The sequence below is a fragment of the Falco punctatus genome, assembly GCF_963210335.1.
Source record: "Falco punctatus genome assembly, chromosome: 3".
Classification (NCBI taxonomy): Eukaryota; Metazoa; Chordata; class Aves; order Falconiformes; family Falconidae; genus Falco; species Falco punctatus.
The window spans coordinates 58553571-58580960 of NC_137582.1; the positions used below are offsets into that span (position 1 = coordinate 58553571).

The window sequence follows — 27390 nt, forward strand, 5'->3', positions numbered from 1 at the left end:
TGACTGCAATAACCAATTGTTAGACAAAGAATTTTAGCTGGACTTGGATTCATGTGTCCATTCAGGTTTCAAGCAACCACCACTGTTGTAGGTCATTTAGATGGAGCATTTCAATTCAAGACTCTTTCTACTTTTTGAAAATTGAAAGAGTTTGAAGGCTCATTTTCTTTTTTTTTTTTCCTTGCTACACCATTCCTTTCATATGGGCAAAAAAGAAAGTCTTTGATTTGCTGAATTTATTTTAGTAAAACTTTTTGTCTTCACATTATCCCTGGGAGTGTTTTGGGACAGCTGGGGAAGACAGTACAAACGTGGAAAGAATTACTTCAAATTGCCACTACATTTAACCATATAGTCACATTATTTTATTCTACTTTACCTCTTGCAAATTACAGCAAAAATGGGTTGCAAAACCCTAATAAGTACTAACATAGAGGTCATATTAACCATAAAATTAGGTTAAATATTGGGATTATAGTTCAGAACCATATTGTCTCAGGTATTAATAAATTTTTGTGCAAAAGAGATTTAAATAGCATCTAGTCTTACATAGCAGCACTGAGTTTCTCAGACTTCCAACACAAAGACAGTATCACAGAAAAAAGAGAAGTTACAACAGAGACATTCTTATGTCTGATTCCTAGGATAATATATCAACCTGTTGGCAACTCTTGTACTACAAAGTAGTTTAGAATTCCCACTAAATATACTATTTTAAACCAAAAGCTATTATCTTGAACAAAACCTCAGGAAACCTGGAAATGTTTTAAGTTCTCTACTAATTAAGCAATTCCATTTCCTTTAACATTACTTTGCTGATGTTAGAGGAGTCCTTGATGAGAATATACAGGTTTCAGAAGAAACTCACTTGACAAACCAGTTACTGAAGCGCTTGTAACTGGGACTCAGAAGCAGGTTACTTTACAATAATTTTTTGCAACTTCAGATAATGTTCCCGTAAGAACATTTTCTATGAGAAAAAGGCAGCTTTGGGTTAGAGTCAGCAGTAGCATGAAGGCACTGCTACATCACTGCAGAAATTTGGGATATTTTCCCCTACCCAACTCTCTGGAAACATAACCACCAGTCCCAGGATCTCCAGCTTACTTCCCTTCATCAGCAGATTATAAACGAGCTTCTTGCTGCTCCACTCAGTGGTTAATTATTTGCACAAGTGAAATTGCTGCAACAGCAAAGACTTGATATGACCCAGCCCCAGATAGTCAAGTCATTCATGTGGGCTCTAACAGCCTGAGGTTCAAACTCCTGAACAGACCCAGGCAAATAGAGACTTGTCCCTGAACTTCCTGAAAGCCAAGTGAAGGCTGTAATCACAAGGTATTGTTTACTGTGGTACAGGTAGTCTTTCCCTCAGTGGTTTTGGCCAAAATTCCATCTTTATCCACAATCCTTGAAGGATATTCAGTTTTCAAAATTTAAATTTTCTGATGGACAAGCCTTGACCAGTTCTGTTAATAATACTCTAAATCTTACAGTAATATAACAGTAAGCAGATGTTTTGGGCTATAATTTCTTGATTGTTTCCTTTATTGCTAACAGCTGCTCTAATCTTACTTTAATATGCCCCTAATTTCTGTAAATCTCTGCGATACATAGACATAATGTGAGGCTATGATATCTGAAATATTCGGCTAATGTAATTGCTTAGGCAATATCTATCATCTTAATTAAACAAAAACCATGGCAACTAAGCATAACTGCTATTCTAGTGCAAGAAACACTTCAGGGTATTCCTACTTTGGAAATAGTATGCCTCAACCAATATACAGTGTGAAAATTTCTATTTCTTGAATCACTCACCATAAAAGTAAAACCATTAGGCAAAAGGACAATTGTTTAATGATATATGGATATGTCAGCTCAAACTTGGGTGAACAGCCTTAAGTTATTTTACTGCTCCAACCTGGCCAGATAAAAGCCAGCCTCAAAGCAAAAACTATCTCAACACTGCATATTAAATTCAGCTGTACTAATATGGCTAAACAACTTGGAAGGAGAAGTGGTTTACGCCTAATCAGTTTGGAGCATGAATATGTCATCATTCAACCACATCATCACTGCCAGTGCTATTCTTATGCCAATCCAATCATCAAACATGGTTTAGTCCAACAAACTAAGCTGGCCACAGTCCTTCCCACTGCCAAAGCCAAAGGAAAACACCACACCTGGAAAATGCATTAACACCAAGTTACAGAGACAATTTCTGTGGAGGAGAAGAGTTTTGCCATTGATTTCAGTGGGAGGTGGTTGGACATTTTTGTTTCAGAATATTGTTCCAAAGACGGATGTACTTACCCAAGACTGTAGGCTTCAGATCCCAGCCTGTAGGCTGCAGCCAGCTTGTTGATGGATTCAGATCCATGGCTGTAGGCAGCTGAGCTCTGGCTGAGGGATTCAGAGTCAAGACTGTAGGCAGCAGATCTTTTACTTTGTGCAGCAGAGTGATCATAGGCTGTAGATCCATAGCTGTAGGCTGCTGACTCAAGGTCATAGGCTGAAGAGCCATGACTATATGCTGCTGAAGAGGCAAGGCTGAAGTCTGCTGCAGATGCATGGCGGTAGGCAGCAGAGCCCCTAGTGTAAGCTGTAGATCCTTGAGCATAGACAGCAGATTTGCTTTTTGTTTCCTTTTGGTACTGGTTTAGAGTGGACTGCAGTGCTTTATGGCGGTACGCACGGTCGTAGTGCTCATGGTGTCTTTGGTAGAAAGGTAAAGACATCATGGGTGTCTTCTAATTTTGTTTTTTACGGTATGTTTCTGAATGTAAATAAACGGGACAGTGCCTGAAAAAGGACAGAACAAACATAAGGACTACTGTCAAAGGAAGTTCTGAGTTAGCATACAATTAATACACAACTTCCTACAAACTAACACAGAACTTAAAACTTCAAAAATAAAATGCAATGAATTTAGAGTTATCTTTCTATGATGTGTGTTAGACTCTAACATTTGAGTTTCAAGATAGTCATATGCCATTCATCATGAGAGAAAACCTGCACTATTGTGTCTGTTTCATTTGTAGTTGGTCTCCCTGTTACTCCTCAAATTTTGCATGCTCAGATTCTCCATTCATTACTGTGAACTAATGAAATTGCATATGTTCAGCTTCTTCAGGGATGGTGTAAATACTTTTGTTAAATTACAAAAGTGAGAATAAGGTAATGAATTATTTAAAAAGGCATGAGGAATTCCAACAAGGCTATATAAACTGAAATACAAATCTATGTATATTTCATTCATTTCTGTAATCCAGTTGTCAGATTGAATTTAATATTTAGTTTAATATTTTAACAGTGAATTAAAAAGTGAATTAAGATTGAGAAGGATGTAACTTTTTCTATAAACGTGCATTACATTGATTATTTTGTATGTGATATCAGAGATCCATTTTAAATGGCTTATTGTACTTTTGGTTTAATCAGGGATACAATCTGTATGCAATGAGTAAAATAATGTAATGCTCCTCAGTCCAAATGACCCTTTTTCTTTAATCTAGAATGTCATGTTCAAGATTGCCAAGAAACTTCCTCCAGATGACAGTCCCATCTAAGTTTTACTTTGCACAGTCATCAGATTGTCTTGCAGTCACTCATAGTAGGAAATTTGATCAGGTGAGAGGTGGTTCCTCCCTCAAAATCGGATGAGGGTTGAGTGCAGAAAGGATTTCCCTTGTTTATTTATTTTTTTTTTAAGCTGGCAATTCACTCTTTATTTTGTTATTGTTTTATTTTGCTGTTATTAAAACTGAATTCTCCTCTGACGTGCAAGCTTGCCTCTACTAATCCCTATGATAACCTTTCTCTTATCACTGGTGATTAGGCTTACAACACAGCTAGGATTGTTCCTGAAAGGCACATGATTATGAACAGAAATGAGTTACAGTAGGGAAATGTTTAGATGAACTTAAAGAAGATCTAAAAATAATGGTGAGAAGTGGTTGATGGGGTTTTTTTACTATCCATCACAACAAAAGGAGACTTGTTCTGCTTTTGGTTTTGTTCATGTTGTTGAACAATAATCTGATGTTTTGACATAAAATGCACTTACTGAGCTGGAATGTAAATCATGATTTCATGAAAATCAAGATTTTTTTTTCCCTGGTTTTTATGCTTCCTAGGTTTCAGTCTTTGGCTTTTTCTTCAGTATTTGGTTCTGATAGTGAGTCAACAAACTGCAAACTATTCTCTTTGGTAACTGCTCAGATACTCACCCTGACTAAGGCAAATTATGGAGAAAAAAAAAAAGTTTCAACTTTCTTGTATTTCAGGGCTCTCTCAAGGGAACTGCTCTTTATGTGATAACAGAACAGATCACTTGTTGGCAGAAAGCCAAAAAGAAAGCCAGTCATTCAGAAGTCTTTAAGTATGTAAAAAGAAATTGCTGATATCCTGACCACAGTGAAACTGTGACTTCAGGAAGACCAATTTATGAATTTACTTGATTTTTATCTGAGGAAGGGGGAGGAATGAGAAAGTGGTAGCTCATTGTTCTCCATGGCAAAAAATTATGTTCCTTTTCAATCCCCTTATTTCTCCTGCTGGCTATTTTTTCACATAAGCCTGAAGAATGCAATTATTCTGTCTAGTAGCCTTGTTTCTAATACCTATCAATATTTTGTGTCATTATTTCTTTCATTTTGTTAGCTTCAGGTATTATGTAGTTCCTCTTAATTTCCCAAGTTTCAGAAAATTTCTTCTCCGTTTTTCTTCATTGCTTTCCCTCCCAGCTCGAAGAGCTAGGTTAAGGGTCTGCAAGCCATTGTGAGCTCTGCTGAGCAAAGTTAAGGCATACAGATGAGTATCGACCCCTGCACACTGAAAGGGAAAGAACATGAGAACATCCTGTTTTCCTTCTGTAGAGTACTACAGTTGTCTCCCTTCATCTTCACCAGCTTTATTTGTAGTGTTGGCTGGCTTCATTGTAGATACAACAGCCACAATGCTAACAGCCGTTTAGCCCTGTTGTTCAGGGGTTCCCAGAACCTTCCAGGCTTCAATGTAAGGAAGATGATCCACAAGTATAACCACTGCATGTGTTGCCCATTAAGGAGAAGTTAAATGAGGCATTTCATTCACATCTTACCAGAGCAAAAGAATAAGCAGTGGACTTAAAGTCAGCATAGTTAAAATTCACAAAGGCAACCTTTTTCTTCCAAACATAAAAGGTCTGGATCTCACTGTCCTCAGGAATAAGAGAAAGAGTCTATGACAGGGGTAAAACTAAGGCAGTAAGGCGGGAGCTAAGCACTGAGTCAGCTCTCATGGTTCAAATCAAAGGCCAATACTGATGTCATATAAGAGGAAACTTCTTTTATAGGTATTTTATCACACTATGAGTTATGTTTTATATTTCCTCTGACACATCAAGCATTGCTCACAGGTCAGGATCAGTTAGTTACAATAGTCTGATCAGATATAGTAGTTTGATGCTATTGGAGATGACAAGAAACTCTGAACCTTCTAAGGATCTTGCTCCTATTTGAAGTACTGTCTGATTATCTGGTTGACGGCAATTTCTTAGATTTTATAAAATCCATGCTATCTGCACCTACTTAGTTTGTGTCCACTAATCAGCCCCCCTTAGTGTGAGGGCAACACTCCCTCTCAAGATCTGTGTAGCATTTCATAACTGCAGAGCTTGGCCTAAAAATATTAGTGGCCATAGTTAGATGAATACGCAGGGTTTGGAGCTATATGTTAGCAGCTGTTGAACTGAATTTTCAAAATGACTACTCAGGAGACAAACAGTTCTGTACTTGTTCATAGGTCGTGGCTACACATTAAAGACAGTGATTTTGTTGGCATTATCTCTTGCACTGTTTGCCAGTCTGTGTAATTCTTTAAAGACCTACTCCATCAATCAGTGAAAATAGTGAAATAGGTGAAAACCAGAAACTTGTAAGCAGGAAAAAATATGATAACATTTCCTTCAGCTCAGCTAATGGTTTTACAAATCACAAGACATCCTGTGCAACTAGAAAATATTTAGATTATATATACGTTCTCTAAGCCCAAAGGAGGTTACATGACAAATTCCTCCTGTATCTCAGTAACCCATGCTTCATCTGAGACTACTGGACAATACGCAAAAACAGTTGTATTAATAATAAGTGACCCTTTGCACTACTTTGCTTTGTTTCACAGTGGAACCCTCAAATGTCTTCAGTTCACGTCCCCAAGTCCCTTCAAGTAACTGCTGAACTGAGAAGAATAAAGGAAGCTACTATCACCTCGTCATTACAGATTCGGATTAAAAATAATTGAACACATAGAATCATAAAGGAACACTTACCAGAGCCCAAATGAATGGCAGCAAATGGAATAGCTCTCAAGTGGATGTAATAGCAGAAAAACAGAGCAATGATGAAGCCAGCAAAGAAAGAGGTAGTCAGGATGAGGGGTAAGAACTGGACTTCAAGGTCCAGAACAAAAATAATGCCTGCAGTCAGTGGAATGTCAGAGCCCCAGTCCAGACCTTTTATGGCCAGGAGGGTGATAAATATAGCATCGAAGAGGGAGAGAGAGAGAGAGAGACACCGATACCCTGTGCTATCTCTGTGCAAAGACGTGATGACAGGAGCTTCACACTGAGTTCTCCCCTTAAAGCATTTTCACTAAATTCCATATAAAATCAGCATTTCGTTTCAAAATTATTTCTAAGATTTTTTTTCCTTAGTTAAATCAGATTTAGGAGAGAAAAAAATATTTATTGTGTCATGAACCAGAAATGAGGGAAGATCAGTCCCCATATTGACCTCTGCCATGGTACAAGAATGTGAATATTTTATGGGTTCCTTTCTTTCTTTTTTCATGCCAAGCCACAGTGTGTGTAATGTAGATATTTCAGCTTAATAACAAAAAGACAAACAATCTAGAGAAGTAGTTAGCAGCAAAACTTTATAAAGCTATTCAACATGTTAAAATTCATTAAAAATTTACTTTGTTCTGTTGACAAAGTTTTACTTTATCATCTTATTTAAGATAAAATACTACATTAAAATCATGACCTCATGAAGCATTTAAGTATATATATATAACGCAGCTCTAAGATCCAACCTTTTGTTTCTAAATTGAACACTGTTACCTCTAGGTATAATTAAATGGGCTTGTCTTCTTTCATTTTGGTCACAGCATTTTGGCACAGAAATGTACAATCAGCGCAGCTGAATATTACATCACAACAATTTCCATCATCTGAGGTCTAATAGGTGGAATACACTGTGACTTCGTTGTAAATACAGATTTTGCTCTGCACTGTATATTTAACTTTCAATACAAGTGATTAGTCCACTCTCTTTTGTGCATTTGCATTGACAGAAATATTAACCCTCTCAGTTCTGCTATAGCACTTTCCACCACACCCACCAGGCAACAAAACTGAGGACTTTTCAGATCTTACTCCTCTGCTGAGGTCTTCTCCCTTATGGGTGGAACCACCAGCAGAAGGTCAGGATGAGGCCAACAGGTCTCAGGTTTTTCTGTACGGTGGTTCATCAGTATCTTCTTCTTCACCTCACTGCCTTGATTCCACCTGAAATCTCTTCATTCTCCCCAGTAGCTACTTGTTTCCTGCGGAGCTGCTAACTGATGCCTGATGCCTCACCATGAAGTAAGTTCACATGCCTCTTCATATCCCACACCAGGAACTGCTCCACTACATTAACCATATGGGCTTTTGGTCTTTGCTCTTCAGCACACAAAGTATGTGTTTGTACACATACAAAAGTTGTACAGTCATAGAAACTGTGTCTTGGCTAAGGAAACTGTGCAAAATTGCAACAACAGAACGAAAAATGGGAACCCAAATACAACCTCTACTGCCCCCCAGAATTCTGTGCCAATGGCAGAGCCACTGACCTATAGAATCTGGGCTATAATATACATTTTTATGTTAGAGAAGATGGGGGCTTCAGTGGATGGACTCTTGGATTCTATTACAGACTCCTAATCTGCTGTGGATCATTTAAAGACTAAATCACATGCAAATTGCTTTTTAAAAATTCAGAGATATAGAGAAATGAAAACAATTAAACATCTTGTTTCTCTGCTTTCATTGCAATATAATTTGTATAGATCGCAGGTGGGATATAAAAATCTAAACAACATTTTCAGTGTTTTTCCGGGTATAATGGCACTACCAAGTCCAATACAGTTTTCAAATTCTGTACTGCCTCTGTTTATTCTGTAAATAAAATGGAGATAGGTGGAGTGTGACAGCAAAATTGTTTGGGTTCTTTCATTACTTTGCCACTTAAATTTACAGTTATATATGACTTTAAAATGAGATAATACCCACAGATAATTTTAAACCACTTAACTCTTATTTGAATACCAAAGCACATGTTTCAAACCACTTGGAGCTCTGTAAGTCTCGGAATCCCTGAGGCACTGTGTAACTACATGTATTTAGTCACATCAGTCCTGGGAGAGAAACTCTTTGGAAATGTTAGTTCTGTCTTCTGCTTATTAGAATTACATAGTGCCAGAGACCGGTTTGTTTTTCTGAATGGGAAAGCTGGAAGATTAATTTAAAACCTGACACAGCTGAAAAAATAACTTGTCCATTGAAGTATTGAGAGCTACAGCATCCTGTAGCTGTGGGTATTAGTCAAATTCCACTGCATCCAAGTCCATCTCTTTCACTAGATTCCTAAATGAAACTAGCAAAAAAGTTTTTGGAGGACAGTTTTTGAGTATGTGTGTTGTCTTCTGGAATTTATTTTCAAATTTGGGTCAAATTATTGAATGGAGTCCCAAAAAAGATGTATTTCTCCAGAAAAAAATGACTTTGGGAAGATGTGCTATTCTCCATTATACCCTAATTAGCCATCTTCATAACCCACTGAAGACAAGGGAGATCTGTGTTCCCTTACCTTCACCCATGAGAAGAACTTAATTCCCAGGTAAAGTCAGTTTTTCTGTTTATTCTCTGCATCACTCTCCATTCGTGTATTTCGCATGGAGTCAGACTTCTAACAGAACTGACTAGGAACAGCCTGCTGCAGTTTGAGAGTCTGGCCTCACACCTGGAAGACCAAGTGCACTTTCTCCTTGATACGGCTAGAAATCTCATTTGAAGTTTCCAGTAGTTCTGATCAGCGAGTTCCTCCTCACGGACATGGCGGCTGGGTTGCAGAAAGAGGAGGATGTTGCCACTTCCTGCACTGCCAGTCTGTGATTCCAGCCCTCCCGTTGTTGCTCTGCATGAAAACAAAGGTTAAATAAGAAAGGGATTTCTCAGATCTTATTTTGACATGCAGAGGTAGGGGGAAATTAATCAGGTATGAAATGAACCAACACTGTTGCAAGTTTTTCACTACGAGTGCTGAACGTTACTGCTTGTTTTGCATTGGGAGGTGCTGGTCTGTCATTATCCCAGTAAGAAAAGCACTCAGACTGGAAGGTGTTAGTCAAAATGTAATGTATTAGTGCCAACGCTGTAAGAAGAAAATAGTACAGATAATCTTACACACCCTTATATGCTGGGAACCCCGGGCAGTGTAGCATCAAACAGGACCGAATGGCAGAGCTCAGGGGCTGTGACCAGCAGCGCAGAGCCCAGCTGGAGGCCTGTAGCTGGCGGGTTCCCCAGGGCTCAGCGCTGGGCCCAGCCCTGTCCAACGGGCTCACCAGCGCCCTGGGTGAAGGGGCAGAGCCCTCAGCAAGGCTGGCGGTGACACAGCCCTGGCAGGAGCGGCTGGTACCCCAGCGGCTGCGCTGCCCTTCAGCGAGGCCTGGGCAGGCTGGAGAGCTGGGCGGGGGGGACCGAATGCAGTTCAGCAAAGGGGGTGCCATGGGGGCCTGGGGGGCATCGGGAGGAACGTGGCCAGCAGGTGGAGGGAGGTGATCCTGCCCCTCTGCTCTGCCCTGCTGAGGCCGCACCTGGAGCGCTGTGTCCAGTGCTGGGCTCCCCAGTTCAGGAGAGACAGGGAACCGCTGGGGAGCGCCCAGCGGAGGGCTGTGAAGGGGATGATGAGGGGACTGGAGCATCTCCTGTGTGAGGACAGGCTGGGAGAGCTGGGCCTGTTCAGCCCGGAGAAGGGAAGACCGAGAGGGGATCTTATCAATGCACACAAATATCCCATGTGTGAGTGTCAAGAGGACGGGGCCAGGCTCTTTTCAGCGGTGCCCAGCGACAGAACAAGGGGCAACGGGCACAAACTGCAGCACAGGCAGCTCCATCTGAATATGAGGAAGGACTTCTTTACCCTGAGGGTGACAGAGCAGTGGCACAGGCTGCCCAGAGAGGCTGTGGAGTCTCCTTCTCTGGAGACATTCAAAACCCGCCTGGATGAGATTCTGTGCAACCTGCTGTAGGAGAACCTGCTTTAGTGGGGGTAGGCCTAGATGATCTCCAGAAGTCCCTTCCAAAACCAACCATTCTGTGATTCTGTGACTCACAACCCATATGCAGCACACCATGCAGACCCTGTCAGAAAAGGATCCTCCATTTCAGTCATTTCAGCTATTATGGGATTTTCTCACAAGAAAACAACTATTTATCAATTCTACTGTCAAACAGAAAGGATGTTCACAAGAGAACTTCTCACTGCACTGCTGGACACAGGGGAGGCCATGCAGGTGGTGTAATTGCTGGTGCCGTGTGGGAGCTGCCTGCAGGCTCCTTGGTGCAATCAGCTGGAAAAGTTAAACCCACAGCTAAGGCATGTGTGCAGCAGCCCGAAGGCTGTGCCGTTCCTGCAGCACAGCCTGGCACAGCACAGCACAGGCCTGAGCAAGCTTGGGTGAACTGCTGTGTGGATCTCTCCCCCCTGTACAGAGGTCGCTGGTCAGGACGACAGCATAGCTCCACCCCTGGTCCCGGCTTCCTCACTGTACGCTCCTTCCTTCTACCTGCTGACAGGCAAAGATGGAAAAACATTTGTCATAAACTTAGCAAAGCCCACCTGTACCTGGTCCCGCTTGGAGTTATCTTTCTGCACCAGGGGTGACCTGAACCACATACAGTACTCCAGAAGCAGTTTCATTAGAGACCGTTACCTTCATACTGTGACACATTTCTGTCTCTGCTGAAAAAAACTCAACTGATAAACTTTATAGTTGCATTGGCCTTTTTCACACACGCATTATATTGGTAGCTTACAGTCGTTCTGGCTGATTAACGTCTTCAGATCTCTTCAGTCCCCAGTCACTTCCAGCTGAGGCAATCTAGTAACAACTTACATCTCATGACCTTGCACTCTGTACTACTGAATTTCATCTCAATTACTCTAAGCCTTACTGCTATATAATACTCTAATCCTTCTTTGCAGGCAGATGCCCCTCAATGTTATGTAGTCAGCAAATTACATTAGAACCTTTCTATTTTTTGATAATAAGACCACCAGCAGAAAAATTAAATACCACTCCCAAGACTGTTCCTTTGCTACTAAAATCTCTCCTCCAGTTCTTCCCTTCTCACCAAAACCTGGTATTGCTTGACTAGCCATTGGGCTAGCGTAGGGCTTGGCTGCCCTACATCTCTTACGTAAATTTGCCATTTTAATTAACAGTTTTCCAGGTGGTAGGATATTGAATCCAGATGGACTCAATCTGTTGCACTTCTATTGTTTGGAAAATGATTTATCATGTTATAAAAAAATAGGTTACTCGATCTGTTCTTCCTGATTTTGGGGGTTTTTTTTGCTCTAGATGGGCTACATGATTTATTCCACAGTGTGTCTCTGGAACTGCAAGTGTCCCATAACAAGTTCATTGCTGGCAGCATTTATTTTCCTTTGTAACATTTTAAAGGTTTCTTTTCATTTTAAAACCTCACCCTGAGAGCCTATAGCAGACTCCTAGAGCTATTCCAACAGAAATTTCTTGTTATTTCTTTAAGTGCCTTTGGCACTCACATGGTTTTTCAATCCATAGTATCTCCTGTCATTTAAAATTACTTATCAAAAGAGATGATTGTTAAATCTTGTCCTATACTGTGTCTGTCAGTCTTTTCTAAACACCACAGGTCCTTCCATACCTTTATTCCAATGATGATGGATAATTTCTGTTACCCTTATTCTATTTAGGTTTTCATCTTGGAAAGACTGGCCAAAACACTTTGACACGAGACTGCTGAAGGACCAGAGAGTTGCTCCAACTGCAGATAACCCAAAGTCAGAAAACTGGGCTGAGGCATAATATCTGAGCTCTTGTCATTTAGTTACACAGCTTTCAGAAGCAGATAATATACTTCAAAACATGAATTAAGTAGTTTGGTCAGGATATTGGCCAAACAGAGGTGTCCAGTGCCTGGAGCTGGAGCTGCCCAGGTGTCCCCCAGCTGCCCTGCTCCTGACTGGGGTGGTGGGACAGGCACTGGCTGCCAGGACATGCCCTGATGTACCCCCACGAGCAGCCCCCATGGCCCCCAGGGAGCCCAGACACTTAAACAGTGACTTTATATTAATTGTCTTCCTCTTTCCTGTTACCAAAAGTCTGTTTAACTGCACTATTCCATTACAAAGAAAATAAACTGCAGATATCATCCCACTCAAATTAAAGCCACTATTGCAATAATATGAAGCAATTGCCTCAAGTATTGCAATAATCATTACCACAATCATCCAGGCATAGCTAACACAAATTTACCACCCAGTAGGCAATAACAACTTTAATTTTCCTTGTCCTCACATTGATTGATGAAATGTTTTTGAATCAATCAAATGTTTCCATTAAGGGAAAGATAGTGGCAATATCTTAATAGAAAAAAAAAATGGGTTTAACTACCACAGTTGGAAATTATTTCCAATATAATAATAAAGCTGAACAAAGTTTGGAGGAAAATTTGCATCAAAAAATTACAAACTGATTGTTTTATTCAATACTCCCTGCAAGACAGAGCCATCAAATTCAAAACATCAATTATGAATGAAAAACTTTTCCAGAAGCTGGGGATGTAACGCAAAAAGACCTGGGGAAGACAAAGAGAGGAAAACAGACTGGAGTTCAGTATTTGAAGAAGAGAAGGAGGTACACTGAAGAAAAGAAGGAAATGAGATTAGAAGGATCTGATGGGTGAAGGCACAAGTCAGAGACGATTCTGGTGATTATTTGCCATGTGTGATTTAGCTTTAAATGAAACAGCTCAAATACCAACAGCAGAAGTTGCAGCAGCAAATTATTTTGAGACAACCACCAAACCTACCAGTATTTTTTATAAATATTAAGACAGTTAATCAAATTATTTGAGTAGTTTTTTCCAGTCACTTAAAACATCTGCTATAGCTGGTGGCTTCAAGCTGCAGTGCAATCATATTCCATGAGGGAAGCAATGTGTTTAACTTTGAAATGGATCAGTTCTGGGTTTTATGTGATGGGTGTTTGTTCCTCCATCCATGCTACAGGACAAGTTTCCTACAGTTCTGAGCAAGTTCACGTTTGGAGACCCAACAAAAGGGACCAGCATCAGCTAAAGTAAGATGCTTCAAAGGCTGGAGAATATATGAGTTTGTAGGGGGCAAGGCTGGTCCAGTTTCCTGACTGATAGTGGTCCATGCTAGATGACTCAGGAAAAGATGCAAGAAGTCACACAGTGGGCAGGTTTGCAATATCCTTTCCAAGGGGATGTTTCACCTTAACATTTGTTGTTTATCAGTTATTTTATGATCTTATAACTCATGTGACTTATAGGAGAAGTTGAGGTGGCTTAACAAAGTCCTTTATTAAAAAAAATAAGATTTGTAATAGCTATTTGTAGTAAAACTTCAGAAATCAGTATAACGGTAGTCCTACAGATGACAGCTCAACCTTTACTGACTGTCTGAAAATCAATTTGGATTTGGTTGCTTTATAAGCTGTCAAAAGTTACTAGTTCCCATCTGTCTTTTTCTCGATATATCTTGTCCTTGGCTTTCTACCAGAAGCTGTCAATATCCTGTTAGCACATCCCTGCTCCTTCCTCTGAAATCTCCTTCAGCAGGACACTCCAACAAGGTGGCAGCACAATGACTGGAAAGAAGCAGAGGACCACTGCTTCGTTTCTAATGACTAGGATTCACAACTCAGCATCTTTATACCCAAAGCAAGCCTTGTAAGCCACTGTAAGGTTAAACAACAGCAGTGGCAAAATATGAATCCTAATTTGGCAAACCCATCTCCTCCAAGTCATTTAGCTACACTAAATTTCAGAACTGCTCCTCCAAAATACAGTGCTTGTGTATGCCACCAGTGAAAAATGAAAGTGTCATTTACACCTCTTTTTGGTATTTCCACCATGTAAGCTGCAGTGGTGTTGAGTGGGAGACACAGACCATATGGGCAACAGATGTGCCCAAACCCCACTGGCTGACATGGCTCCTGAGGAAAAGGGACCACAGGTTCACTGCCAGAGAAAGAAATCTCTGAGACTGCAGGTGGGGGAATGAAGAGGAGGTATGAAAAGCAACATACCAGGCAGGGGAAGGCCAAGCAGGGGGTGAGTTTCAGTTATTAAAATATCCTCCCCTGCCTACACAAGCAGCTGGCTTAGAAAGTAGAACATCTTTTCTTCCTGCTATCTCAGAGTATAGATTTATCCATGCTAGATTTAACTAACTAAATCCAGCATCAGTGATGGTGTAGCTTTGGCAACACGAAGCTCAGCATGGGACTTTTTCAGCTGCTAATTACTGAGCTAATCAGTTTTGGGTAAGTTTTTCAGTCAGCCCTGAACTTGGTATTGCTGCAGGTATACAGCTAGCTGAAATAAACTAGTTAGTTTAAAGTGCTCGCAGGTGTATCTCTAGATGATGGCTGTGTGGACATATCATTAATTATTTTTTCCAGCACAAGAGCCTGAGGTCACCAAGGCTCTGTTAAAACCCAGATGATGTTATACAATAAGGCACATCACAACATGCGTAATGAAAAAGTCCTGCCTCCTAATGAAAACAAGAAAGAAAATTACTTACCTAGCATATAGAGTGCTATTAAATCAAGGCTGCGCTTATACAGCCTTAATTCTGCCCTTGTGTCTGATTATGTTTGTACTTTGAACCACTCCTCCCAGTACACATCATGTCCACATTACATGGATGTGGATGCACATTGATCACCTGCTCCCTCATTCTTCTTCTTGTGCCATTCATAAACCCCCTACTCTTGTTTACTTTTCACCTACATATTTTCACTTTGAAACACCATTCTGCACGCTGATGTTGCATGTCACCACTTGAGACAAAATATTAAACCATATTTGGCATGTTTTATTTGGCCTTAGAAATATAAAGTTACCATTCTACATGCTGTCAAACAGGTAAATAGTATCCCAGGAGCTCAATTTCTGAGACCTTAAATAAGGTCTGAAAAGACTGAGATATGATGTAATATGGCATAAACAAATGATGTATGGACCATTTTTGTGGTGCAAAGCACAGGCTGTAGCACTGTTGAGTGTACAGCCTGGCCCACGCTGCGTACTCAGTTTCTCATTACGGTATTTTTCATTTGGTGCTTCAGTCATTTTAAATGGATGTTGAAAACAAAACATTGTCCAAATGAGCTAAAAAGCTTTCCATTAAAAATCTTTGTACTGTTTCACACCAGCTACTTTGAACCTCTTCCATGCTTTGGCACTGTTCAATCTCTGCATGGAAACTGTACAGAGATTTTATATGTGCTTGTGAATCTGACAGGCATATGTAATAGAAATTATTTCAGAATATGCAAATTGATAGGGGGAAACATTCTCTTGCTCTCTTTCTTCCCTGACTCTGATGATGATTACTGTTGCTTTGCATAAGTCAGAGCAGAGCTGTAGGAGCTGGAGAGGTACAAGATTCAAGCTTCCTATGTGATGTCATTTGTCAAAAATCTTCCACATGCCGATGTGCTCTCAAAAAAAAAAATCACCATTTTAGATTGAAGATATTGCATCTCACATCTCCCAGTTATTTCATATTTTAAATATTACTTCATTTAACTTTTATCTGTAAGGCTGGATTTTTTCATCAGTTCTTATTTTCTTGTGTCAAAACTTTTCCATGTAGTACCTATCATGGCTGTCTCAGCTAAACTGGAATTCCCTATATGTTTTAAATTGGACCCCTTCTGTTTGAAAGAACAGTTGGTGGGTTTTTTACCCATATTAAGAATTTTTACATTAAAAAATTCTGAGTGTTGGCCCATAAATAATAATTTTCTTACCATATTAAAAAACAGGCAGGAAGACTGCAAATATAAATTAAATTTATTTTAAATAATTTTTATTTTAACTAGTCCTTTATTCAAAACCATCAAAGATCAGTTTATCAGACAAAGAAAATAATTTAATGTGGAATCTTAACAGAAACCCAGCTGCAATATAATGGTTTGCAAAAGGAAAAACTCATTCACTGTGAGGGTGATGAGACACTGGACCAGGTTGCCCAGAGAAGCTGTGGATGCCCCATCCCTGGAAGTGTTCAAGGCCAGGCTGGATGGGGCTTTGAGCAACCTGGTCTAGTGGAAGGTGTCCCTGCCCATGGCAGAGGGGTTGGAACTAGATGATCATTAAGGTCCCTTCCAACCCAAACCATTCTGTGATTCTATGGTTTTCTCCATGCCTGTGGGTCCTGTTCTTGCAGCCACTGGCTCTTCTGAAGTACTAGGTAAACATGAGCTGGAGAAATCCTGCTGGAGGCTCTCACAGATGAGTAACTGTCAAGCATTGCTAGTAGGCTGAGTACCAGATTTTTCATCTGGGTACCAGATAAAAAATGAACCTTTATAATGTGATTAACTTCTCATTCTTTTCTGGTTTCCAAGAAAAAGACTCACCCAATATCTGTGGCAAAACATCCCCATTTTGATGGCCAGATGGGTAATTTGGTACTGCTCCCTTTACCAAACCATAGGAATCAGGGAAATTTTCCCAGTGTGTAACCATCATCTCTGCATGCTACCCATGGCATAAGAATCAGAAGACTTTGGTTCATATTTCTTCTCTTTTATAGAACTTTCTGACTTGTTATTCTGTGCTCTTCCTTTACTTTTTTTCTCATTTTCCTCTTTCCCATCAGTGTTTTGGTCTTCGCAGGATCTTAGTATCGTTTGACTGTACAATACGCTGATTTCTGAATTTTCCTTACACCATACAGAATTACTACTTAAAACAATGCACCACCGCAGAATTCCTAAATCTAGCTCTACTTCATTTGTGGTTTACAATCACACTTCTCTCTAGCAAGTCTGAACTGTGTGCAGCAGTATAAGACCAGCCTTTTAAGCTACTCTGATTGGTTTACATGTCTGCAGTAAAACCAAAGAGTGTTTATTACTTTTATTCGACTGCATTTACACACTTGGAACAATATTCAGTTGCCAAGAAAGTCATTACTGATCTTAAGCAGAGAAAATCCATCTTGGAAAAAATTAAGCCTATGTGTAAGTGAAGGACTTCAGAAATTGCTCATATATTTTTGTAAGATAGGATTGTTGGTGCTAGACAGAGGACAAGTGTCCTATTATTTTACTATCATCTGTCTATTTGACATAATTAGCCCTATGTTTGTAGAAATTTGCATACTGTTTTCCATCTCAGGGTACCATACTGTTAGTCCAGCTAATAATTTTTAGTAATTGGTTGACTATCAGCATACAGTAAAGCGCATCTGAAAGGCAATTTGGATCTACAATGAGAACCACAGAATCACAAAACAATTCAGGTTTGAAGGGACCTGGGTGGTCTCTTGTTGAACCTCCAGCCCAGGGGTCCTCAAACTACAGCCCACAGACCAGATACAACCCCCCAGGGTCCTCAATCCAGCCCCTGGTATTTACAGAACCCCCTGCCACCCTGTCGTCCCCCCCCGTCCCCCCCCCCGCCAGGGGTTGGGGGGGGAAACCAAGCAGCCGTAGATGACTGCCTGCCACTTCATCCGCGCGCCGGACCCCTGGTTAAAAAGTGTGAGGACCCCTGCTCCAGCCCAAAGCAGGGTCAGCTGTGAGATTCATCTGTGAGATTGCCCACAGCTTTTCTGAGCTGTATCTTGAAAACCTCCAGCAAAGGAGACTGTGCAACCTTCCTAAGCAGTGTGTTCTAGCCCTTGAATATTCTAACAGCTGAGAGACAGAAGCATCATCCATAGATCCTCACAAATCTGGGGCTTCCCCTCCAGAATCATAGTTTGAGTCTTTGTTGATGTTCTTAAAAAACTGTGACTTTTCTGGCTCTACAGACTAGTGTTTGAACACCTCCAGACAATTGCAATGCACACAGGTTGCCGGTACTCTAAAAGTTGCAGAACAATAACCACAGACCACATGGAGGTCTGATGACAGATTTGTTTTAAAACTCTCCACAGTTTAAACAGTGTTGTATTTTACTATTCTTGTTACTGGTTCAGATCTGTTAGGATCAAAGTCAGCCCCAGAACCGTAGTCCATCAATGGCACAAAGCCAAGTAGTTTTGCTCCGTTGTACATTTCCAATGTCTTAACTATGGTTGTAAAGCTTTCCTTAAGTCCAAAGGATGACTTCTGACAGTGACAGGCTCTAAAGATTTAAAGGGTATTTCTATATTGCAACCTACTTGCCCAGTTTTCCATCTCCCATCCTATATCCCCATCTCATGCTTTCCAAACTTTGCCTTACCTGGAAAATCAGTGGCAGAGCTCCAGTCATTGGGCTGGGAGCATTTGAAGGGATGCAGCTGGTGAAAGTCTCTCAGGAGAACAGGTTTCCCTACCATCAGTTGGCTCTATCACCAGAGGGGAGGTTTTTCCTAAGAAGGCAAACTGTGACATCTGGATGATCCCTGAACATAGTTCAAGGAAGGGTTAGTGCTGCCTCTCCGCTACGTTGTCAGGACGGCTCACAGAGTTACAAACATTTAATATTAACAAGCATATGATGTCCAGAAACATGGTTAGGTCTTAAGCTGCATGTTCAGATAAAGGATGTGGACCTGAGAAGAAGGAAATAACTTTTCCATAGGTTCTGAAAGAGCTGCATACCAATGCACAGAAGCTGAAGTGGCTTCAGGAGCTTAATGTCCTGTATGAAGGAAGATTAACTTCTTCATGCCAGACAATGGCAAGGGAAAGCCACCAGTAACAGTCATCAATGTCAGAGGCAAGCAGTCTGTACTTACCTTACACAACACTGAAAGCACTGAGCTGTACCTGTATTGCAAGCTGTGAGAACATGGAGCTGTGGCAATCATAGGCATTTTAAAAATTTAATCTGCTCACTCAAATTGCTGAACAACATTGATTTTCAGAGCACTGCATCTCCGAATTATGTGTATAACTAATAGATCAGTATTCTGAATGTAAACTCAGACTAGCTAATCAACCACACACTTATTTGCATAGATCAGTGAAAACTGCTGAAAGCAATATTGGTATTCACAATCTCTAGCGAATGCAGCAATGCCTTATTTGTTTTTTAGTTCTTCTTTCCAAGTGTCAGATACAAGCATAGCATTATTTCACTGAAAATAACTCTGAAGTAATGAGCAAACAGAAACTGGCTATACAATTCACAAAGCTCTTTAGTTCCAGTCCCTTCTCAGCACAAGTTCTTAAAACAAGCTTGTAATGTCAAATTGGGTTTGGAATTCAAATAATTTTACTTAGGAGAAGCAATTACCTGGGAAAGACACCTCTTAAGAATCCCAAAATACTTCAAGGAATAAAGACTATACACTAGGGCATTACTATACAAGCTGTAATATTCAGGGAGTTTGTGAACAGTGTTCACTGGGTGAGCTGCATGTACACTTAATTAACAACCAGCTTTTAATAACAGTGGACTTAGAGTTCATGGGAAACTAAAGATTCATTCACCATTATCACAACCTGGGCAGGCAGATGTAGGGCTGACATCTGAATGCAGTCTCAGGGAATGGCACCAGTAGGATCTGGGCACAGAGGGGTTATCTTCTCCCTGCCTTTTCTGCTCTGTGATCTCTGCTTTTTCAGCCTGCACATGGAGGTGGCAGGCAACAAGGAGATATGACATAAGAACCAAATATGTGCAAGACTGACCAGAGAATGTAGTGGTGGAAATGTATTTCAAACTCCAGTTATCTAAGTCAAATTTGCAAACATTAAAATCCTGCTACATAAATGACTTTGTAAATTTTCCTTTCTTTCTTCTCTCCTTTCTCTGTAGCCCAACTAAATGGAGATCTATTTCCAAAGTACATTTGCAAACTATTTGGTATTTAAAGCTTTTAAGTCACAATCACTTTGCTGCTGCATAGCTATGTCTTATTCTGAAAAAGATTCCTCTGAGAGCTTGTTCAGTACAGCAGGTACTACCCCTACTAAGTGCCAGTACTAACTTCACTGGCCAAGGAAGGTGTTGCCACCTAATTCTCTGCAACAGCTGGAAGGTTGGTGACCTTCTTGCTTTGCCTGGGTTTCTCCTGCTCACCTAGTAAAGGTGCTACATGGGCAGCATGGCAGCCATTTGAAACCTGTCTGGGATCTGGCATTAATAATTCTGCATTTTTGTCACAAAATGTTTTTAGTTCTAGTGTCCTCATATACACTTCTTCTGTGATTAACATTAGCTGTTTCCAGTTCAAGAAGCTAGAGAGATACTGACATCATGGGTTTTATCTTCCTGTGAGTCTCTGAATTGTTCTGATAAAAGTATTATAAAAAACTTTGTCAGCATATGGTCTTACTACTTGATCTTACTGTTGCTGGTAGTGAGCTGGCAATGGGGCGGGAAAGTCTTTTGCCTAGGAATTTTGCTTCTGAACTGCTTATAATAATGGTTCCTCCAGCACTCATCCCCTGTGTATTAAAATGGGCTAGATGAGTAATCCAGAGAACTACACACAGAGGGCTGAACTCTTTATGGATAGACGCACACATTACATGATTCTATAATGCCTACTAGCATAATTGCAACACAATCTCTTTATCACAAGAGATGCCACTCTGCATGGCCCATCACACTGGTAACCCCAATGGACACGGCTCCAAATCTCTATATCTATCAAGAGAAAAACAGTGGAAGGGAGATAGCCTCTAGAATTATCTCTATATACACACACTCCTCGGATTAATTAGAAACATTCCTATAGATAACGGCATAATCTTTGTAGGAATAATTAGAACAGTGATACAGCCCCACAACACTTGAAGTTGTTAGATAAAGTTAGAAGAGTGTGGAGCCTGGAGTTGATTCACTGTGTTGTAAAGCTGATACCAACCCAAGAACTAAATATGCACAGCAGAAAATACAGGGTGTATCTTTGTTTACTATTTATAGTCACATGCAGGAACAGAGGGGAAGCATTTGTCCACTAGATGTGTCTTATTTTCTATAAGATGGTCCAAATTTGAGCCCATCTGTTGACCATTTATCACCTCCTGGCAGTTCTTTGAAGTTTAGCCAGTTACTGTATTTGCTGTTACAAGAAAGATTTATTTAAACATCACTTTAGCTCTGGCCAAAGGCCAAAGAAAATTAAAGTTAGCTACCAGGGAGAGATCAAACTGAATAGTTCAAGCCTATTTTTATATTCTGTGGTTTTATGAATTAAAGTTTTAGATTACTTAACTTGCAGAGGCTGAACTTTGTGAAAGTTTCAGATTCTGATGGGATTTGGGGAAAAATCTTTGCAACTAATCCACACTGGGGGGAAATAGCAATATTTTGGGACCAGAAACATTATTATTAAATATTTTTGCCAGTATTTTCTTGTGTTTGTCTATATATGATGAAGAAAGTTTCCACCAAGCTATCCAGACACACCTTGAAATTTTTAATACATTTATTTATCATTACTTCTGCAGGTTGGTAAGTGTCATTAAAATAAAATACAGAATGAATATATTTCATCTGATATCAGATTTCTGTCATTTTGCCTACAGAAAAAAAGTTAATAAGTGTATCACAGGACTTCACACTTCCCATCAACAAAAAAAGTCCTGTGCTTGGGGTTTCAGAGCGGAAGGGTGTGTGCTGCTCCGACAGCAATTGTGGGCAGACAGCTGAATCCTCAGCATCCAGCTCAAAGCACAGGGCACATCTGAGAACAGCCCTGCTAAAGGTATTAGTGGTTTCCTGATGCGGGCTGATTCTCTGCTTACCCTCCTCCATCTACATACAATTTTACTCTTTCATTATAGCTCTCTAGGGACTGTTACAGTAGCTGGTAGAGTGAATACGGAGGGAATGTGTCCCTTCCCTCTGCTAACTTCAGCAGAGACTCATGAGCAAGTGCAGCTGCATAATGACTCCTAGAGGGTTAATAACAGCTGATGATGAGCTCCAAATACACCTGGTGGAGCAATTAATTTTTTTTGCTGCTGGGTTGCTAATGAAAAAGTCTGCCTGCTGGCAAATCTCAAATGAGCAGTGTCTGGTCTTGTGCATGTGCTGGCTGCCCTAGCAGAGGGATGCCTTGCTGGGAGGGTGCAGGAACCCAACCTGCAGCAAGGAAGCCAGAGTCACTTGTTGCTCCCTGCAGCTGCTCAAGAGAGAGCAGCGAGGGCTGGGTGAGTGGAACCTGGTGGGAAAAGGACCAGACAAGGGCTTCAAAACTTCCAGTTGGAAAAGTGAGAACTTTTCCTTTTTTCTTCTTTGAAATCAGTACAAGGGGAGGAAAAGGGGAAAAAGGATTTTTATCATGTCTCTCACACACCCAAAGGAAGCCTTTTTGGGGTGCAGTCCTGGGGGAGCATGATCTGTCAACAGCTGTTCAAGACACTCACAAGAAGACTACCTTTAAAATGTGAGTAACTAGATGGACTTCAAAACAGGTTGGTTTTTTTTATTCTGCCTACCATTTGCAATCAGCTCCTGTTCACTATTATCGCTCCAGAGCCGTGGGTCAGATTACAGTTTAGGGTGGAGTGTCTGGAAAATGATTATGCTTTCCTTTATCCCCACTTTTAGTTGGAGAAGTTGAGTCAAGTTACACATGCCTTTTCACCTTATCATCTGTTTTCTGGTCTCAAGGCTGCTTTCATGCATAAAAAGGCCAGAGACGTAATACTTTTTTTTTTTTTTTTAAGTGAGATTTCCATTTAAAAAGCACAAAAGCTGGCTCTCTAAACAAGGGCTTTTGAGACATCTTCCCAGCTCATCAACAGAAAAAAATGTCTTTCCATAGCTGGCAACAAGGAGCCAGTGGAGTCCTGGGTACAAGCAGAACATCCAGATAATGTTCAGTAGGATAGGCTTGCATACAAGAAAAGCTCAGAATATTTTATTTTAAAAGCATTTATGTCTCTTGCCAATTTTTCACAGACCTCATTAAGTCATTATTATTTTTCCTATGCTACACAAGGGAGAGAACATGTCCTAACATCAAAGCTAACATGTTCCTGTGAGCTATCCAGGCAGACTTGAACTAGGAAGCATGGCTAGAGAAGGAAGGTGTACCTAGAGCTTTGTCAAGCTGGGTTTAATTTGCTGTGTTCATTTGCTCATTTTTTCATTGTAATTTGTTTGTTTGTCCACTGCTGTCCATGGGCTCATTTCATCAGTTCTCACTGAAAAGGGTTCATAAATTATGAGTTCTCCATTGGCTCTCAGGTTTGAATGAAATTCATCCCAAACCTCACTTTTTCCAGCTCTTGGTCTGCTCTAGAATATTTGTTTTCATATACTTTCCAAGCACTTAGATATTTTAGTCAAGCCAGATTTATTCAAAATTTCCTTCTGGCCTGTTCTAAATTCAATCCAGATTCAGAAGACTGCAAACCTCATCTAAGCAGTAGGTCAGCTCTGGCTCATTACACTCACACAGGTACCTCTGCTGAAAACAAGAAGACTGAATTTGTTATACAAAAGAAAACATATTTACCGTAGGTGTTATTGATTACTATGATGTTGTACCTGTTATTGCATTTGTGACTTTGATTGCAATGCCATAAAACAAAATGCTTTCCATCCCAGGAAAAAAAAAATATTTGAGCTTTTCATAAAATGAACACACTGATTCCCAGCCTATATCAAAACCAGAGATACTGCTCGGGGTTTCGTAACAGGTGAAACTGTGATGTCAGCTTTCACACAGCTTTAACAGCTGTGATAAATCCAGCTCTCAGGAAAGCTTCTGAAGCAACCAGAGCTTGGAGACACATCTGTAAGTTTCTGACGATTTGGGGAAAAGCAATTAACAGCACTGAAGCAGAGCAGAGAGGGACTATTACAGCAAGGCAGGCCCTCGCTTTGTAAAACATCCAGCGATTTTTCTCTGTAGAGGCAGGCAGACGCTTGCTACAGGCATTTGAGGAGCTCAGAAGCACCCCAAGTGTCACCCCGGAGGCCGCGGCACGTGTAGTGTCTTTCCCCTTCCTTTTCCAAGCCACAGTAGGATTTAGCCCAAAATCCGCTTAATGGCTTTTTACAGCGCCTTCCCCGCCCGTGGCGGTCCCGGGCCTCGCCCCGCCCTGGGTGCCCACCCAACTGAGGAGCGCCCCCTGCTGGTGGCAACCGGTACGGGAGCTGCCCGCGGCGCTTTCCCCGGGCGGGCGGTCGCAGCGGTGCCAGCGCGCCCAGCTCAAGGTGGGAATCGGGCATCAGGGTGGGCAAAGCACCCTCAGCCCCCCAGGGCCGGGCGGCAGCAGCAGCAGGACCGCCGAGCGGGTGTCTGGCACCGGGGCGAGAGGGGAGCTGCAGGAGTATGGGCTCTCGGGCCTGATCCACCGTGTACGTACCGCTGTGCTGCCTCGGGCGTGCAGCCTCTCTGTCCCAGCGTTTGTAAGGACAGCACGGAAAGGTAGCAGGCCCCTGCTGTAAATAAAACAGGCACCTTCCTCCTGGAGCAAGGCACAGTTGTAAGTGCTATTTAGTCTTAAATGTAGTACAGTCAACATCCACAGCAATCGGGAAAGAAATAACCTGGAAAAAATAAAACATTTCTAGTACAAGTCATATATAAATTACAGGATGAGGATTACAACAGGGGCTTAACGAATAAAGGAATGCTGCTATGGAGAGCAGGGATGTCTCACCCGCCAACCAGGGAGGCCTGGGACTCCACACAGTCGACACTGCAGGAATGTGGCTGTGCTGCTCCCAAACCTAACCTGTTCACACAGCATCCGCATCGAGTCTGTGCACCCCTGACTGCTGTGCAGCCTCCGTAACCTGCCCACAGAGAACTAAGATGTGACAGAAGTGGTCACAGAGCAGAATGGGTGTAGAGGATGGACGGGCCACTATTACTTCCAGTGCTCTCAATGTCCAGGGTGTGGCCTGACTCCTTGCACTCAACATTGGAACCAGGTTTTGTCCCAAAATGGGAAGACAAACCTGCTTCACACATAATGCAACAGTAGATATAAGAGAGAGAGATCCATTTGCAAGATTAAAAAGAAAACAACATTACAGAGTTGTTCAAACTCAAAACGTTCCTGTAGTACTGATCATGGCTCAAAAAAAGTAACATAGCTTATGTGATCGACTGCAGACAGAAGTCTCTGGAAAGAGCAAGAAGGTTGAATATCAGATCTGATGTCATCCAGCATACCGTAATCAAAGGTAACTGTATTTTTATTCATTAATTTGCAGTTATTTGCTCTTCAGCAATATCAGAGGACTAACTCAGTACATAGACACAGTATAGACAGTCCACCAAAGTGCTCTTTTTTAACACTTCAGACACTTTGGTCATTTCTCTTTCTTTCACATGCTGTCACCTACGGCCTCATGGCGCTGGAGGATGGCAGCTTGACTTAGTGCTTTTGTTTGGTTCATTCTTAGGTGTATTGACATCACTTTGCATTTTCAAAGTATTTCTTCAACTGTGAGCAGTACATCTGTGTTGTGCAAGAAGCAAATGGACAGTAAGGCTCGACTTGCAGAGTGAGCAAGCTGCAGCATCCCTGCTTTCCCCACAGGCATACCTTCACTGGTCACTGAGGTGCAGGGCCGTGCTCCCATGCTAGCAGTGCCCCAGGAACAGCACCACCAGGCCTGCCATGTGGCACCCACCTTCCACAGGCTGGTATCAGCTGGAGTTGCACTGTTTAAGTAAACTCATATTATTCGCTGTAGTATGGAAGATGTGTGTTGATTGCTGGAGCTGGTAACAAGTCAAAGCATGTTCCTTCTTTCCTGACTGTAACTATAGTTACACTTTCCCAGAGTGTAACTATAGTCCGGCTTCCTTGTTGTTTTTTTTTAATAGTCTGACTATACTATTGTTTACATAATTGAATATCAAAATATATTCTGACCTTTGTTTTAAATGTAATAATTTTTTATTACTGTTGTTGTTATTACTATATTTTGATATTATACTATAATGTATGATTATATTCTGTTATATTACTGCTATTATTTAACCACTTTGGTAGTTGTTTCATTTCTAGACAAAGAAAATAAAACATATGAAAAGCATTAAACAAATTGCTAAATTTGAAGTATGGTTAGAGTAGGTAAATCATCTACTTGAGGACAGTGCTCTGATTTTGTTTCTTTGAATGCCCTAGGTCCTACTGAGTTGTTTGGGGATTTTTATGAAGCGTGAGCTTCATTAAATTATGCAGTTCCCTGAAGTATGCTTCTCCCAGTAAAATGCATCCTCACAGAGAAGACACACTGATGAAGAGGTGTGACATCCTGGCCCTTCACTTCCATGTGTCCAGGATTTTGCTGGCCACAGACTCTTCTTGGTAATTTCATATAATTCATTTTAGGCTGCCATTGCCAGCCTGGACTGCAATACAGTTGTTTCCATGGAGCAAAATTGTATGGCATGTATGTGGAAAATACTGATTGACATACAGAGTAAGGTATTATTGAGAGTGAGAAAAAGTTCCCAAACAGTGTATAGAAAGCAGCAGGGGAGAGCCTTATAATGGTGGAGCGTGAAAAGACATGGAAGATGCAAAATCCAATGACCAAGCAAGCCCAAGAAGGCAGACCCTTCCCAAACAAGCAGAGAAGTTCCCAGGCAGATTGCCTGCTAGCCAAGAGAGGAGCCTGGCTGCTCCATTAATACTGTATTTACTTCAATGTGACTATTCATGCATTCAAAAGAGACTCCAACCCAGAAGGATTAACCTAAGTCTAGCATATATTCAAGACTGAGTTTAAAAGCAGCCTTGGCAAACTTCCTCCTTTATGGACCTCTGGCCTCTGAGAAAGTAGCAAGTAAGTCACTTTAAGGTATATTCTAAAGTTATTTATGTGTCCAAAGACTGGAACCTCATAGGAATTTTGGAAGTGTGCAAGCTTCCAAAACCCATTGAAGACAGACCCTGAAACTATTTACCTTAATGAAAATCCTTTTACATTCCCTACCACATCTTCAGTATTTATGTATGTTTGTTTGGGTTGTCTAGCCCACCTGTGCTTTGTTTTCACCATCTGTAAAGCGGAACTCATTATGCTTTTATACTGTCTAAGGAAATTTAATGAAAACTAATGAAGAAAAACGTTACAAACAAATAATGTTTGTTTTATAACTGGTTAATTGTTTTTTTCTG

At 41.0% G+C, this 27390-nt stretch overlaps 1 protein-coding gene across 1 annotated transcript in view; it reads right to left on the reverse strand.

Moving 5' to 3' along the window:
• The window catches only part of MYOM1 (myomesin 1), a 120440-nt gene that overhangs the window by 73903 nt on the left and 19147 nt on the right, over positions 1–27390 (reverse strand). Inside the window, exons 2-3 of the mRNA XM_080381367.1 lie at positions 6314–9221; positions 2317–2805 (exon numbers count right to left, since the gene is read on the reverse strand). Of these exons, the coding sequence (XP_080237493.1) occupies positions 2317–2744 (428 nt within the window). The 5' untranslated portion in view covers positions 2745–2805; positions 6314–9221. The remainder of the gene's footprint in view (positions 1–2316; positions 2806–6313; positions 9222–27390) is intronic.